Raw genomic sequence first — 17,808 nt, forward strand, 5'->3', positions numbered from 1 at the left:
CTGCCTCAGCCTCCTGAGTAGCTGGGATTGTAGGCACCTGCCACCACACCTGGCTAATTTGTGTTTTCAGTAGAGACAGGGTTTCATCATGTTGGCCAGGCTGGTCTCAAACTCCTGACCTCAGGTGATCTGCCCACCTCAGCCTCCCAAAGTGCTGGGATTACAGGTGTAAGCCACTGTGCCCAGCCTTAATTTTAGTAACTAGCAGTTATAGTAATAAATGCTACCATGTGTTAAGCACTGTGCTAAATATTTTACATATACTATCAGTCCTTACAACAACTCCATGAGAAATGTGTTATTGCCTCTACATTATAAGTGAGGGAAATGTATTAGCAGATTGCTTTTCTGTTTCATAAGCTTTTTATTAATTAATCTGTGATGGCTTGAGATTTCTTTCCCTCTAAACTTATGGCTTAATTCATTTCAATATGAACTGCTTAATCTGCTTCACAGGGATCGAAAATTGTACAATTTGGGATTAAAAGGCTATTACATCAGAGACAGTGGCAACAATTCAGGTAATATAGTATAAAATTCTATAACTCTTTTTTGCTGAAATTAGCCATAATGTGTTAATTTATGTAAAATTTGTTAATAATATTGTATTGATTTGTTAGCATAAAATATAAATGCCAAATCTGTAATCAATTTTTATTTTCTTTTATAACATGGTTCTGGAATCTCTATGAAAGCAGATCTTTTGTTTTTCTATAGCTCCTGTGCTGACTTAATGTAGCCTCTTTTGCCCTGTGCAGTGTTCCTCCCTGAGTTGCCGCCATTAGATAAGAGCAACCTGGAATTTAAAGCTTTGAAAAGTAGGGAATATGTGGTTTCTGGCTGGGTGTGGTGGCTCATGCCTGTAATCCCAGCATTTTGGGAGGCCAAGGCAAGCAGATCACTTGAGGTCAGGAGTATGAGACCAGCCTGGCCAACATGGTAAAACCCCATCTCTAATAAAAATACAAAAATTATCCAGGTATGGTGGTGGGCACCTATAATCCCAGCTACTCAGGAGGCTGAGGCAAGAAAATCCCTTGAACCCAGGAGGCAGAGTAAGTAACAAATATAATTTATACTGTACATTGAGCCTCACTTTGGTCTCTCAAACATCCCTACTGCATTTGTCCTTCCACATAGACCTTTAGTGTTTCTAGACACAGAGAAAATTACAGCGTGGATTTAGAAGCCAAAGTCAGCCCAAGTACGGTGTCATACTTACCTTTGGAAATCCTTTAACTCTCATGGCGATGGAACAAATTACTGTTTCTTCAGTTGATCACTGGATGGAATGTTTGCTTTGTGTTTCAGTGCTATGCTATACAAATAAAGTTCCTATAACACTAGGCTCCTTGAGCATAAGAAAATACGCATACTATGAAAGGAACATAAAACTTAGCTTACTCATTTTCTCCATTTTGCTGTCTCCTGAGCTTTCGTAAGTATATTTGAATGGAGTTGTGAGTGGAATCCCCTTCATTATTTAGAAAATTATCTTTCTCCCTCTTGTAGTAGAATTTGCACACATAAGATTTCTCTTTATCAGTCTTCATTTTGGCTATATAAGATTTACTGTTCTGTTGCCTGAGATCATCAAGCTGGAGTGCAGCCCAATGCTAATTGAGTATGCTAATACATAAAATGATTTTTGTTATCTCATATTTTAAACAGTTAATAGAGCACTTGAATGGCATATGTTCATTTAATGGTATAATTACTATTAGATAACCATATTAGGGTAAAGTAAAACTTACTTTGTTGTAATAAATGGTTTTTCCATAAGAATTAGATTCAGGCTGGGCGCGGTGGCTCAAGCCTGTAATCCCAGCACTTTGGGAGGCTGAGGTGGGCGGATCACGAGGTCAGGAGATCGAGACCATCCTGGCTAACATGGTGAAACCCCGTCTCTACTAAAAAATACAAAAAATTAGCCGGGCGTGTTGGCGGGCGCCTGTGGTCCCAGCTACTCAGGAGGCTGAGGCAGGAGAATGGCGTGAACCCAGGAGGTGGAGGTTGCGGTGAGCCGAGATCGCGCCACCGCACTCCAGCCTGGGGGACAGAGAAAGACTCCGTCTCAAAAAAAAAAAGAATTAGATTCAGAGAGCTTGAAAAAAAATCTTCCAGTTTAGTGGATTTCAAACCTTTCTCTTTTTTTAGAGAGAGAGAGGGTCTTGCTCTGCTGTCTAGGTGGCAATTGCTTAAGCATTCCTGTCACTTCAGCCTCCCAAGTAGCAGGGACTACAGGCGCCACCACACCAGGGTAGTTTGTTGTTTGTTTTTTGGTTTTTTGTTTTGTTTGTATAGACCGGGTCTCGCTGTGTTGCTCCGGCTTGTCTCAAACTCCTGGCCTCAAGCAGCCTCTCAAAATACTGGGATTAGAGCTATAAGCCACTGTGCCCAACCCCAGGATTTCAAACTTCTAATAGCAGAATCCTTTCATTAAATCAGCTCTTCCACAGAATCCCAGAACCTAAATCCCGGTTGTATTGAAGTGTCTGTGAGGGGCATGAAGATGTACTGCTCACCCGCTCTTGTTAATACCTCCTAAAATAACTTCACAAATCATGATTTTTAAATTCACTGTCTTAGTTCAGTAATTTTGCAGATAAAGAATGTGAACATATAAGTATTTTCTCCACATACTAGGGTTACATGGCCTGTTCTGTCTTCCTTCCATCCTCAGTATTTTGCACAGTGCCCAACATAGAGCAGATGCTCAATAAGAGTAAGTTAAATGGGCAGCTGGATGAATAGTGGCAGGCATAGCCCAATAAGAAACTGTCTGTTGATTCTTCATTGGCTTTTTTTGTTACTAGTCCATATTACTACCATCAATTGTTTTTTTTTTTTGAGACGGAGTCTCGCTCTCTCACCCAGGCTGGGGTGCAGTGGCACGATCTTGGCTCACGGCAACCTCTGTCTCCCAGGTTCAAGCAATTATCCTGCCTCAGCCTCCCGAGTAGCTGGGGTTACAGCCTGGGCCCAGCTAATTTTTGTATTTTTGGTAGAGATGGGTTTTCACCATGTTGACCTGGCTGGTCTCAAACTCCTGACCTCAAGTGATCCGCCCGCCTCAGCCTCTGAAAGTGCTGGGGTTACAGGTGTGAGCCACCGTGCCCAGCATACCATCAATTGTTTTTTGTTTGTTTTCTTTTTTTTCTTTAAAAATTGTAACTTTGCAGGCCAGGCAAGGTGGCATGCAACTGTAATCCTAGCTGCTTGTGAAGCTGAGGCAAGAGGACTGACTGAGCCCAAGAGTTCAGAGCTTTTTAGTGCATTAGGATCACACCTGCAAATAGCCCTTATACTCCAACCTGGGCAGTGTTGTGAGACCCGCTTCTCTAAAAAATAAAAAAAAATGGTAACATTTGCATACCTTTATTTTGGGCGGGTCACTCTGGATCTCAGGTGTTTTAAAATGAGAATAAGAAAACCTGCCTCTTAAGTTTTCCTTAAAACTAAGCTAATAAATGGTGTCTATAGGAGACCAGGCGACAGAAGAAGAGGAAGGTGGTTATTCCTGTGGTACTGCAGAATCACATGACAGCAAAGGCATAGGCCTAGATGAAAGTGAACTTGATTCTGAGGCTGAACTCATGAGAAGTATGGGATTGCCACTTCAATTTGGTAGGATAACTGCACATAAGAATTTTGAGGTAAATATTAATTTACTTTTATTATTTCTCTTAGTTTCCTTTATAAAATATCACAAGGAATTACTTTTTATCAGATTAAATGCATTCACGATCAGCACTCTCTGCCTCTTTTTAGATGTATGTATTTATAAATTAACCAGAACTGAAAGTTGTAATATGTCCCAAGTGTGACTGTTGCTCCTCTTGGAAACTTAGATAGTATGTCACTTGTTTGTGGAACTAAAAGCCCATCGTGGGGCTTTGAGAGTATTTTGTTTAATTTAATGTCAAAATAGACTGGATTCTACTTTCTTTTATAGTTCATAAAGTGCATTTTATATTCAAGTTACTTATCTGATACAGGTATCTATGAATACTAGAAATAAAGTTAAAATAAAAAAGAAAAAGAAAAAACATCAAAAGAAGTACTTAGATGAAATTGTGCAAGAATCTTGGAGAAAAGAATATGAAGAAGACGACATTTTGGCTTCAGATGATCCATCTTCAGTTGAACAGTATGAGAACACCAGAACATGTGAACTTCAAAGCAAAAAAGATACTGAGACAGAAAATCTTCCTGTTGAAAACACATTATCTCCAAAGCTAGAAATTACAGAGAAATGGGAAAAGTATTGGAATGAATATGGAGGAGGACTGTTGTGGCAAAGTTGGCAAGAAAAACATCCGGATCAAGCACTATCTTCTGAACCTTGGAACTTTCCTGATACAAAGGAAGAATGGGAGCAACATTATAGTCAACTTTATTGGTATTATTTGGAACAATTTCAGTATTGGGAAGCTCAGGGTTGGACTTTTGATGCCTTGCAAAGCTGTGATACAGATACTTACACATCTAAAACAGAAGCTGACAACAAGAAAGATGAAAAATGCATGAAAGTTGACTTAGTATCTTTTCCATCTTCACCTGTTACGGTTGATAATGACAGCTCTGGTACAAGTGATAAGGATCATAGTGAAATACTTGATGGAATTAGTAACATAAAACTGAATTCAGAGGAAGTAAAACAGAGCCAATTAGATTCCTGTACAAGTCATGATGGTCATCAACAGCTAAGTGAAGTTAGTAGCAGAAGAGAGTGCCCTGCTTCCGGCCAAAGTGAACCACGTAATGGAGGAACCAATGAGGAAAGCAACTCGTCGGGGAATACAAGCACAGACCCACCAGCTGAAGGTAAGATTAACCAAGATTTATTCTATCATGTAATGGTTAGCAAAATGAATTCATTTAGCAAAATAACTACTATTCCTTTATTGTAGAGTTAAATAATACCAAGTACATTTCATATAATAATGAGATGATTTAATCCATCCTATTTTCATATCACAAGTTGTTATCCTTTTCTACTAATAAGAATATTTGCATACAGTTCTCAAAAATATCATTCCTTCTCTTGTACTTTGGTGGCTAATGAAGGAAAATGTGGAATCTCTTGAGAAATCTAATTTAGAGTGAGCTTGGAACTTTTAGTTTTCCAGAACAAATGAGTTTATAAGAGGCATGTTAGAAAGCAATTGAGAATGTACATTTGACATTGGGCAAATGTCTTATGAATCATATGTAGAATTCACTTAGGACAAGTGAAGTCTTGCTGTGAAAAAAGATCTCAATGGGGCACAATATTAATTTATAACTGGAATGGTTAATTTCAGGATTCTCATCAATAAAATATCCAGGATAAGGAACTTGATTGATTCCTGAATAACTGATCAAAAAAAAAAAAGCTAATTGTGCAAACTGGTGCCACTCAGGACTAGAGAATGCCAATGAGAAGTGTTTTGAAAGGAGTTAATAGGAGTAGGGTGCGATGAGAATGTTTACTTTGCATTGCTGTAAAGGAATACCTGAGACTGAGGAGTGTTTAAAGAAAAGAGGTTTATTTTGGCTCACAGTTTTGCAGGCTGTACAGGAAGCATAGCCTCAGCATCAACTCCTGGTGAGGGCCTCAGGAACCTTCCAATTATGGCAGAAGGTGAAAGGGGCATAGGCATGCCACATGGCAAGAGAGACAGCAAGAGAGAGGGGGGAAATCCCAGGCTCTTGTTAGCAATCAGATATTGCAGTAACTCATTACCATGGGGAGGCACCAAGCCATTCATGAAGGATCTGCCCCATGACCCAAACACTTCCCACCAGACCCCACTTCCAACATTAGGGATCACATTTAAACATGAGGTTTAGAGGGGACAAACATCCAAACTATATCAGTGCTCTTGCTATGGAGAGGCTTCTGCCAATTAACAGCACCAGGAAAATGGGAGGGGGGGAAATTTCTGTGATATCTGCATATCCTGAAGTTTTGGCATCCTGCTGTTACATGCTGAAGACATCTAGTGTAGAGGAACTTTCTTCTCAGCCTTACTCCTTTGTGAAACAAATGGTTTTGACCTTTTACTTAACAATCAGATTTGCTTTGCTTATCTCAGATTGCTAATACTTCATCCAGCTGAGAGTTTCTAAAGAACTCTGTCAACTTGCTTTTTTTCTCTATATTCTTAGATTCTTATAAGTGGAGCCTACCTCAGTATAATATTCTCATTCCTTTCTATTTTGGTGATACATTTTCATCCCTTTTTTTTTTTTTTTTTTTTTTTTGAGATGGAGTCTCACTCTGTCACCCAAGCTGGAGTGCAGTGGCACTATCTCAGCTCACTGCAGGGTCTGCCTCCAGGGCTCAAGCAATTCTCTGGCCTCAGCCTCCCGAGTAGCTGGGACTACAGGTGTGTGCCACCACATCCAGTTAATTTTTTTTTTTTTTTTGTAGTTTTAGTAGATATGGGGTTTCACCATGTTGGCCAGGCTGGTCTCAAACTCCTGACCTCAAGTGATCCTCCCACCTCAGCCTCCCAAAGTGCATAGGTGTGAGCCACCATGCACAGCCATCCTTTTTTATCTGAAGATTTTATATTAGTATTCTGATACTCTTCTATACTCTCCTGATACCTTTCTGTACATATTTTGACCATAAAGTTTATAATATACATATTGGGCATTGTTTTGGCCTCTAAAGTACTGTCTCATTTACCCTCTTTGGTTCTCCTCCCTCATCTGCCTGCTTTTTTTCTTTGCCAGACACAGTAATTCTCACAGTCTCTGCCTTCTGTTGCCTGTTCCCTTACTTATGTTTATAGATTGTCCATTTCTGTAATAACTCCAGTTTGTCTGCCATCAGGATGAATTTGAGGGTTTTAGATTTTTATTTGTTTTAGATCTTCCCTTGAGTTCAAAATTTAAGGTATAGGTTATGCTTCTATGTGTAAGTATGTTTTCTACTCTTTGTGGTTGGTGCTTTTCTGAAAGAGTCAAAGCTTCCCACTGTCTACCCTGCAGACATCTTTTTCCTCCTGGTCTCAGCTACCCACTTTCTTCCAGTCTGACAAGATAGAGAACAAAGACAGATTTGTGCCTCAGTTTTTGTCACTGTAAGTTAAAGAACTCTTCTTAAAGATAGTATTGTCTTTGTTACTCTCATTATTAATGTTACTTTCATACTATATTAAAGGCAAATGAAGAGAAATTCTTCTTAATCAATGTGATTATGCCCCCTTTACAGTCATTTCAACTAAAATTCCATAAGAATATGACTGCTAACAGCTATCACAAAGGCAGCTTTGTGGGTTAATTTGTGTAGATTTGGGCAACTATGAAGAAGTAGTTTTAGTTTGTTGTTTGTTTTTTTTTTAAGTAGTTAGATCATGAACATTTTTAAACCTGTTAAAAAACTTTAGACAAATTAAATTTTATAGAGTTTAACTGAGCAAAGAACGATTCTCGAATCAGGCAGCCCCCGGAGCCAGAATAGGTTCAGAGCAGCTCCAGGGCTGCCATATGATTGGGATAACATTTATGGACAGAAAAAGAAAAATGATGTACAATGTACAGAAGGTGGAAGTGAAGTACAGAAACAGCTGGATTGGTGACAGCCCAGCTTTTGCCTTACTTGAACACCATTTGAACAGTTGGCTGCCTGTGATTAGCCCAAACTGTGCTTGGTACAAGAGTAGGTTACAGTCTTTTTATACCACCAATTAGGTTATAGTTCACTATGTGTGGAGAAACGTTTAAGCTGAGCTTAAAATGTATACACGGACAGCTTTAGGCTAAATTTAATTTAACAAAGCTTATAGTTAGGATTTTTGAAATGCTCAGACTCTGCATGTAGACACAAACAGGTAGATGTGACCTGGCACTTTGATGCTCATGTACAGTTGATTGTAGAAAAGGTGCTAAAATATTTTCATTGGCTTTGCAAATAGCAGAAAAGTTGTCAAACCAAGGGGGAAAACCTACTGCAATATTTCTGCCTCTTTAGATTCACAGAAGTCTTCAGGAGCAAACACAAGCAAAGACAGACCACATGCCAGTGGTACTGATGGAGATGAAAGTGAGGAAGATCCACCTCAGCATAAGCCAAGAAAACTGAAGAGGAGGTAAGTTACATGAGACCCCTCTCACCAGAGCGTGTTAGAGTAAGCATTTGTATCCGTAAGCGAGTGGTTATTAAATGATTGTTATGTTCACAACACCGGTAATCATGTAAGAAGAGGCAGGATCTACTGGTAAGATTCTGAGCCTTTGGACCTGGACTTGTGGTCAAGGCCAAACTCTGCCACTCACAAGCTCTAAGTACATTTCCTTCTGTTTTTTTTTTTTTTTTTAAGACACGGTCTGGCTTTATCGCTCAGGCTGGAGTACATGGCATGATCATAGCTCACTATGATCTTGAACTCCTCAGCTCAATTGAACTTGAACTCCTCAGCTCAATTGATCCTTCTGCCTTGAGTAGCTGGGACTACAGGCGTGTGCCACCACTCCTGGTTAATTTTTTTAATTTTTTTGTAGAGACAGGGTCTCACTATATTGCCCAGGCTGATCTCAAACTCCTGGCCTCAAGTGATCCACTTGCCTTGGCCTTCCAAAGCACTGGGATTACAGGTGTGAGCCACCACACCCAGCCTAAGTACATTTCTTAATTTCTTGTCTATAAGATTGGACTGATGCCTTTTTTGTGATCATTGGGTAGACAGGAGCTAGCGTATAATATATCTGACACTTAGTAGCTATCAGTGGATCATAACTTTTAACTAATAATTAAATTCATATCTTCTCTCTCTCTCTCTCTCTCTCTCACCAGTTCTAATGTTTTTCAAAAGTCTGGATATACCTTATCCCAGATTTGTATTGCTGAAAAAGACCTCAAGGTCATGCTCTCATTGTATAGATAGAAACACTGAGGCAAACAGGAATGAGTACCTTGCTCAGAGTTTTCTTCACAGCAATGGCAGCTCTAAAGCCAGAGCCCAGACCAACTCTACTCGAAGCAGTGCAATTTCTGTTTACCACTGTGAAAGTTGTAAGAGTCAAAACAGAGTCACTTGTTTCAGACGCTGGTAAAATGTAGCCAGGGAAGGCCATGAAAGACTCTCATGCACTATTTGCCTGATAACAGGAACTGTCACAATAAATTTTTCCAAGCCAAAGCATCACACAAAGACAGATAGCTGCTTATACAGGAATATGTGCCTGACACAGTCTCACAAGCCCAATTCAAAACTGCAGAGGCCTAACCGTAACTCTCAGATTACAAGTTCCACCTAACAACCACTGGCTTTCCTAATCAAAACTCACCAGCTATTTGTTGTAAGATGCTGCCAGCACCAGTGAACTAACTTTCTAAACAACGTGCGTGACCTCTCTCCTCAGTGAAACTCTAACCTTTTCCTCTCTTCTTTGGGCATTTCATGAGGCCACCTCATTCTGTGCTTATGTCCCAAACTGCAGTTCTGTTTTTGTGTTTTATAACCAAATAAAAGTTCTTTTTTTTGGTATTCATCTCTACATTTTTTTCTTGGAGGTTTATACACTTCACATAATTAAACACGCAGAGAATAATGTAAGGTGGGATGTAGTCAGATGCTAACACTGTAAGTAACAAGGAAAGAATGGATCATTACTGAACTTGGAAGTTAGCTGGACACTTCATTTCTCTAACTGGATATGGGGTGCTCCACGTAAGACACTTGTACTCCATATAGCTTCTAGAAAAACAAGCATGCCTCTACTATGCTCCCTCTATATCGTAGACATTGCTTGTTAACTCCCCAGTTCCGGCTAGTTACTAAAGGCAAAGATCATGTGTGTTCAATGAGCATAACTTATTTTGAAGGACAAACTTTGTAAGAATTATTTCTCACCATTTTCCTTTACTTGGAATTATGGCCAGGGGTAGTCACTGGTTACTAAAAGATCTCTAGTAGGTGGATTCTCCTGCGTTACCTAATATCACTTGTATCACAACCTTATTCTTTTTAATAATTTTTTTCTTTTAAATTTTTTTTGGATTGTATTAATACTTATCAAACGTTTCCTTGTTTGTTTTTAAGGGAAACCTCTGGAGAAATCACTTTGGGAGATTAATTTAAGGCTGCAGCTTTTACTGGTGTTTTTCCAAAGGAAAGTTGAGAGATGATATTTGTACCATACCTAGGAATAGAAATCATTACTTGACACGGATTAAGACTGGAATACTTACTGCTGTGTTCCAAACGCTCCTGGGTACTTACCTCATTTGGAAAATTCTAATTAAAGTATTTTTTTTCCTGGTTTCCTGGATTTGTGAACTATGGTTGATTATAGTGATGGGAAGTTTGCGTGGGTCAATTATATTGCCTTTTTTATATTTATCTGAACTGGTGGGCTCTGGTGGTAATGGCTTATCACTGTTTACCTTTTCTTTATTTAGCCATGAACTGGACATTGATGAAAACCCAGCTTCAGACTTTGATGACAGTGGTTCCCTTCTAGGATTCAAGTATGGCTCAGGACAAAAGTAATTATTCATAAAAGCTATTGTTTTCCAGAAGTCCTAACCACTTCAGCTATCTTAGAGCACTCTGATACTCAGATAACTAATAAATGATCATGTGTTGAGATGTTATCATTAAATCACTTCGTGTTAGAATTGTGGTAGAGATATCCCTGTACATTTGATGTGTTCATATGCTTTAACTCAGTTGCACTTTATAGCAATCCAGTGTTGTTATTCCATTTCATAGATAAAGCAACTGCAGCTCACAGAGGCTTTGACTTTACTGGAGAGGGAATTTAGGCCCAGCTGTTGTGACTTCTAAGCATGGTTCTCTTCTCACCTAGTGACTCACGTGCGTACATCTGAAGACCATAGTAAACATGCCATGAAAAGTTAAAATCTTCAATAACCTCTTTTTCTATTATGAAAGAGTAAAATTAAAACAAACCAAATAACAAGTAAAAAGTAAAAAATATTTTCTTCCAGTCATTCTCAGATGTAGGCAGTGTTTTAAAGAGTTTAGCACTTTGAGAGGCTGGGCAATATAGGGAGACCCCATCTCTACAACAAATTTAAAAATTAGTTGGGTTTAGTGGTGCGTGCTTGTGTTTACAGCTCCTCAGGAGGCTGAGATGGGAGGGTCACTTCAGCCTGGGAGGTTGAGGGTGCTGTGAACCATGATAATGCCACTGCACTCCAGCCTGGGTAACAGAGTGAGACTCTCAAAAAAAAGAGTTTGGCATACATCCCTCCAAATTTACTGTTGTGTATTATGAGTACATACATGTACACACATTTTTTGTTTGTTTTGTTTTGTTTTATTTTTTGAGACAGAGTCTCACTCTGTTGCCCAGGTTGCAGCACAGTGGTGCGATCTCGGCCCACTGCGACATCCGCCTCCTGGGTTCAAGTGATTCTCCTGCCTCAGCCCCACAAGTAGCTGGGACTGCAGGCATGCACCACCACGCCCTGCTAATTTATTTATTTATTTATTTATTTTTATTTATTTTATTTTTTTTTTAGTAGAGACAGGGTTGCACCATATTGGCCAGGCTGGTCTCAAACTCCTGACCTCAGGTGATCCGCCTACCTCGGCCTCCCAAAGTCCTGGGATTACAGGCGTGAGCCACTGCGCCTCGCCATGTACACACATTTTGCTTCTCTTTGTGTAAAACAGAAAAATTAGGTCATATTATACATACTCTCCAGTTTGCTTTTCTCCCTCGACAATGTACCATAGACACTCTTTCTTGTTGGTAGAAACATTTAGCTAATTCTGTAAACGAGGGCATTGTGTTTTATCAATTATCCTAATTAACAACATCTAAATTGTTTCCTAAGATCTAAGCGTAATGCCCTAGAAGGTCTCTCCAGATTATTACATGTGCCTGCCTGCCTTCCTTCCGTAGGGTCTCGCTCTGTAACACAGGCTGGAGTGCAGTGCTGTTTTAAGTTTTTTCATAGAGATGGGGTCTTGCTATGTTACCCAGGCTCGTCTTAAACTCTTGGCCTCAAGTGATCCTCCCATCTCAGCCTCCTAGAGTGCAGGGATTGCAGGCATGAGCCACCATGCCCAGTCCATTTATTCCTTTTTATTGCTGAATAGAATTCCAGTGTATGGATGTACCAAAATTTGCTCAACCATGCAACAGTTGAAGGGCATTTGTATTATTTGTGACATTTTGCTGTTACAAATAAAGCATCAGTGCAGGTGCAGTGGCTCACACCTGTAATCCCAGCACTTTGGGAAGCTAAGGTAAGATTGCCTGAAGCCAGAGGTTGAGACTAGCCTAGGTAACATAGCAAGGCAGAAAATAAAAAAATAAAATGAAATTTCAAAAGTAAACAAAGCTGCTATGAACATTTGTGTATAGAAGACATAAGATTTCTCTGGGATTAAATGCCCAAGCATTAAATATAAAGGAACATGGGTAGTTGTGTTAGAACAACTAGAGATTTTATCGTACATGACATGAAGACTAAACTGAGTAGGTAAAGCCTGCTAAAGACAGCTTACACCAGTAATCTAAACCATGACTGGGTTCTTTGATGTTTATAAGGGTTGAGATTTCAGGTCCTACTTATCTGTTTCATAAGTTGTGAAATTTAAGTAGATACCTACACATTATGAAATCAACAAGAAAGGGACGTGAGGAATGCCTCAGAATTGAATTGAATTCAAATTAGTTCAGAAGTACATGTTGACTCTTGCAGTTTCTAAAGATTATCAGTTTTTCTCCCTTAGGTATTTCAAGGCAATTATAGTTAATATAATCAATAGTTCATATAATCATTTAAGGCTAAGATCATAAAGTTTAGCATGTAAAAAGGTTTTTAAATTCCTGGCAGGATGTATTACTATGCACATGTAATTTTATTGAGGAATCCTTTGGTAGATTTTGGTAGTATACACTTGCAGAGATCTATTTCTTTTCTTGCCTGAGACTTAACTACTTAACTACTCTTCTATTTAGAGCACCCAGTTTTACTTAAAAGAGAAGGATAAAATATCCTGTTTATTAAAAGAAGTTTATAATATGGCTACAAAGTGAGACCTGACATTTAAACCCAGACTATTCTAGATTTTATAAATGCTAAAGTGTATGTGACACTCTTAAGTCCCTAACAGTTTGTAGGAGAGGGAGTTAATTGAGGCTTAATATAATCAAAGGAGGCTTCATAGCAGATGCATATCTTTTAGGACTGGAAAATTTCAGATGGTTAAATCAGACATTCTCTAATTATTTAGATACGAAGGGTTCGCTTCTTTTGTAAGCTCAGATTGATTTAGATAATTCAAATATATCCAGAAATGTGTTAAAGAGCTTTGACATCACCCCACCTTGAGAATATATATTTATATTTCCCTAACAAGGGGATAGGGTTTTTGTTTGTTTGTTTGTTTGTTTACTGTTTATTTATTGCAGTCTACTATGTAATTTCTACTTTCTCCTCTCTATTAGGTATGTTGCACTTCCCAACTTTGGTGTTACACATTTGCTTTAGAATTAACATGAAAGTTAGACCATCAACTCTTCTGCAAGTTGAACTTGATTTTATCATTTTCATAATTTTAAAAAGGGAATTAAAATGGTGTAAAAATGAGTGAAAATGTTAGTTTCGTCCTCTTTTCCTATAAGGAAATGTAATCCTAAAATTTAAGTTGTGAATAACTTGTTTTGATCTGGTCACAGATATGGTGGAATCCCAAATTTCAGTCATCGGCAGGTCAGGTATTTAGAGAAGAATGTGAAGCGTAAGTCTAAGTACCTGGACATGCGCAGACAAATAAAGATGAAAAACAAACACATCTTCTTTACCAAAGAGTCAGAAAAACCATTTTTCAAGAAAAGCAAAACTCTGAGTAAGGTATATATAAATTTTGTTGCATACTTGTAGATAGAATCATGTTTTGTAAGTTTGACCTCTTAAAATTGTTGTATTCGAATAGGAAGCCTGTTTCTACCAGGTATCAAGGTGCATAATTTTTTTTTTTTTACTTGCTTCTTGAAGGCATATATTATGTAAACTAAGTCTGAAAAAAGGCAAGTTGAGGTAGGGTGAAAAGGAAGTGTTTGAAAGCTACAAAGTACTAGTGTCTGAGATTATTTAAAAAACGCAGCCGCCAGGCGTGGTGGCTCACACCTGTAATCCCAGCAATTTGGGAGGCTGAGGCAGGTGGATCACCTGAGGTCGGGAGTACCAGACAAACCTGACCAACATGAAAAACCCCATCTCTACTAAAAATACAAAATTAGCTGGGCATGGTGGCGCTTGCCTGTAATCTCAGCTACTTGGGCCTGTAATCTCAGCTACTTGGGAAGCTGAGGCAGGAGAATTGCCTGAACCCGGGAGGCGAAGGTTGCAGTGAGCCGAGATCATGCCATTGCACTCCAGCTTGGGCAACAAGAGCAAAACTCCATCTCAAAAAAAAAACACGCAACCTTGGCTGGGCATGGTGGCTCACACCTGTAATCCCAGCACTTAGGGAGGCTGAGGCGGATGGATCACCTGAGGTCAGGAGTTCGAGACCAGTCTGGCCGACATGGTGAAACCCCATCTCTACTAAAAATACAAAAATTAACCAGGCATGGTGGCGGATGCCTGTAATCCCAGCTACTCGGGAGGCTGAGGCAGGAGAATCTCTTGAAATTTGGGAGTGGAGGTTGCAGTGAGCTGAGATCGCGCCATTGCACTCCAGCCTGGGTGACAGAGTAAGACTCCGTCTCAAAAAACAAAAACACGGCCTTGCCTATGTAGTAACAGACAAGAACAAGGAAGAATTTCTCATCTGTTTCAGGCTAAGTGGGTGTATTAGTCTGTTTTCGGGCTGCTAATAAAGACATACCCAAGACTGGATAATTTTTGAAGTAAAGACGTTTAATTGACTCACAGTTCTGCAGGGCTGGGGAGGCCTCAGGAAACTTACAATTATGGTGGAAAGGGAAGCAAACAACTTCACATGGCAGCTAGCGAGAGAAATGAGTGCCCAGCAAAGGGGGAAGCACCTTATAAAACCATCAGATCTCATAAGAACTAACTCACCATCACAAGAAGAGGATGGGAGAAACTGCCCCCATGATTCAACCATCTTTACCTGATTCTTCCCACAACACATGGGGATTATGGGAACTATGATTCAAGATAAGATTTGGGTGGGGACACAGCCAAACCATACCAGTAGGATCCTAATAGTCCAAATTCTGATACAGCTTTATATTATAAGCTTTAATTCTGAGTTCTTCCAGAAGTGATCAGTCACAGTTTACACCTTGTAACAAGTTCACCCTGATAGCATGAAACACAAGGCCAATTTATTGATTCACATTATTACCTGAAATATTCATGTGCCCTCTCTTGGACTTTGCTATACCTGCCATCCAAGTACCTGGGAAACAAAAGTAGTTAGAAAATTGCTTGGTGTGAAGAATTACCTTTCTATATTCTAAGGGGTAAAAAACACTTTCTAATGAGCAGAACCTTGATGTCAGTCACATCTCCAGCAGCTCTTCAGGACAGTAGACCATAATCTCAGACTCCATGATGTCTCTGTTTCTGTTGTTCATTTTTTAAGGCTAGTCAGATGACTCTTTTTCCCCTCGATATATTGTCCTCCCTAACTTCAGCATACTTGTAAAATATGCTACATATATATAGCTGGTTTTATTTTGTATTACATTTCAGGTTGGTTGGCTGCTGGTGATGTTTTAATAAATACGTTAGTGGTGCTAGTTATATCTGAAACAGACTGTCTAGTATTAGTCCAGTCAGTGCCGTAGGACTTTCCATAATGTGTTGGATATAATAGCCCCCATGCATTCATCTATAGATGAGTGCAGAAACATAGCTGCTAGGCATTGCTGAGGAAAAAAGATATGTAACTGTTGTGTCTAACTTAGATACCTAATTTGTTTATAGGCACATTTCCTTAGTGGAAGATTCTGGGTTGTTGCCCATCATGTCTACCACTCCGTTCTAATTTACTCTTAGGAAGGTCACTCTTAGGAAGGTCATGAAGACAAGACAAGACAGGAAGAGTATTCTTGTTACAGAAGATGCAAAGAAGTATATGATCTGGTGCTGAGCCTTGTTTACATTCCAAAGAACAAACATTTGCTGGGACATATCTTACTGGCTCTACTGTTGCATTAAAAGGCAACTTTGATTTTTTTTTCCAAGGTAGACTACTTCTATTCTTACAGAAGAATTGGCCCTAAATCTTTTTAGGGTTCATCTTTGATGCAAGTAACATTTACATAGATTTTAGCTTGACCATTGCAGAAAGGTCTATATAATTTGAACAACTAAAATTAATGATTCAATAGTAAGTAGGTACATTTGTAATGTAGCTGTAGCACACAGCACAGTTAAATTGTTAAGAACCCTTATGGAAAAGCCACTGGGACAGTTTGGCTTTATCCTCTAAGTGTTTATTGATAGCAGGAAGTGTTTAATCTGATATTCTTTTCCTTTTAAAGAAAACTTTAAGGTCATGACATGCCCAGATAGCATTCTGATTAGGTCAGAATTGCTTACTATTAAGCTTGTGTGATGCAGTCTACTTTTCAGAGCCAATAATTTTGACACAGCTTTTCAGTCAAGTCACAAATGGTAATAGGTAGGAAGATTCTGTGTAGTTCGGAATTAATTCCTGCTCATGATGTCATCTTAAAATTTAAGGTAGAAAAATTCCTCACATGGGTTAATAAACCAATGGATGAAGACGCATCACAGGAATCGTCTTCTCATGACAATGTGCACTACGCTTCCACAAGTAGTGATTCAGAGGAACAAGACATATCTGTTAAAAAAGGTGATGACCTACTGGAGGCTAGTAATCCAGAACCTGAAAAGTGTCAGAGCGTATCTTCAGTTGGTGAACTTGAAACAGAAAACTATGAAAGAGACAGCTTGCTAGCAACTGTTCCAGATGAGCAGGATTGTGTTACTCAAGAAGTGCCAGACTCCCTCCAGGCAGAAACTGAAGGTAACACTAAATATGCTTCAACTTGCTAATGGATTTAGATAAAATTTTTTTTGTTAATATGTTTTTTCTTAGTTTTCACTTGTGAATCTTCTGTACCTAAGGAGTCACTGCTATTTATTTTTAAGTGAGAGAAGGCATATTAAGTGTGCATGTTCTAACTGGCTATGACTTAGCACCCACAGCACTCCTCACTCTTGGCTGAGTGAACATGATCAAGTAGAAAAGGAAAGACTGTTGTGAGCATTGTGTCTGCAGACCACTGTCTGCAGTTCAACTTGGCCTCTGCTGGTACTCAGTTCCATGGGCTAAAGGTGACCATCCTTTGTCCTCTTCGTATGTGGTGTAGCTTTGGTTTACTTCTTCCTTTTTTTTTTTTTTTTTTTTTTTTTTTTTTTTTTTTTTTTTGTGAGACAGGGTCTCATTCTGTCTCCCAGGCTGGAGTGCAGTGGCACAATCACAGCTCACTACAGCCTTGACCCCTAGGGTTCAAGCAGTCCTCCCACCTCAGCTTGAGTAGCTGGGACTACATGCGCATACCACCATGCCTGCTTAATTATTTAATTTTTTTTGTAGAGACACAGGGTCTCATTATATTGCTGAGGCTGGTTGCCAAAGGCTCAAGCAATCCTCCCACCTTGGCCTCCAAAGTGCTGGGATTACAGACATGAGCCACCATGCTCGGGCTGGTTTCCTTTTGGTGTGTTTTTGTGTGTGTGTGTGTGTGTGGTTGATGATGGTCATGTGTTTTTGATGGCACATTAATATAAAAAGTATTCAGAGCAGTTGGCTCTAATGAATAAACTGAGTAACATTTTCAATTTATGCACTTTTGTATTCGAATTTTTATAGCAAAACTTCT

The 17,808-nt window shown here is 39.2% G+C and overlaps 1 protein-coding gene across 1 annotated transcript in view; it reads left to right on the forward strand.

Moving 5' to 3' along the window:
- The window catches only part of TGS1 (trimethylguanosine synthase 1), a 52,321-nt gene that overhangs the window by 8,946 nt on the left and 25,567 nt on the right, over window positions 1-17,808 (forward strand). Inside the window, exons 2-8 of the mRNA XM_003255969.4 lie at window positions 457-521; window positions 3,484-3,656; window positions 3,999-4,827; window positions 7,967-8,084; window positions 10,397-10,483; window positions 13,657-13,831; window positions 16,643-16,949. Coding sequence (XP_003256017.1) covers window positions 457-521; window positions 3,484-3,656; window positions 3,999-4,827; window positions 7,967-8,084; window positions 10,397-10,483; window positions 13,657-13,831; window positions 16,643-16,949 — 1,754 coding nt within the window. The remainder of the gene's footprint in view (window positions 1-456; window positions 522-3,483; window positions 3,657-3,998; window positions 4,828-7,966; window positions 8,085-10,396; window positions 10,484-13,656; window positions 13,832-16,642; window positions 16,950-17,808) is intronic.

The sequence above is a fragment of the Nomascus leucogenys genome, chromosome 16 (assembly GCF_006542625.1).
Source record: "Nomascus leucogenys isolate Asia chromosome 16, Asia_NLE_v1, whole genome shotgun sequence".
Taxonomy (NCBI): domain Eukaryota; kingdom Metazoa; phylum Chordata; class Mammalia; order Primates; family Hylobatidae; genus Nomascus; species Nomascus leucogenys.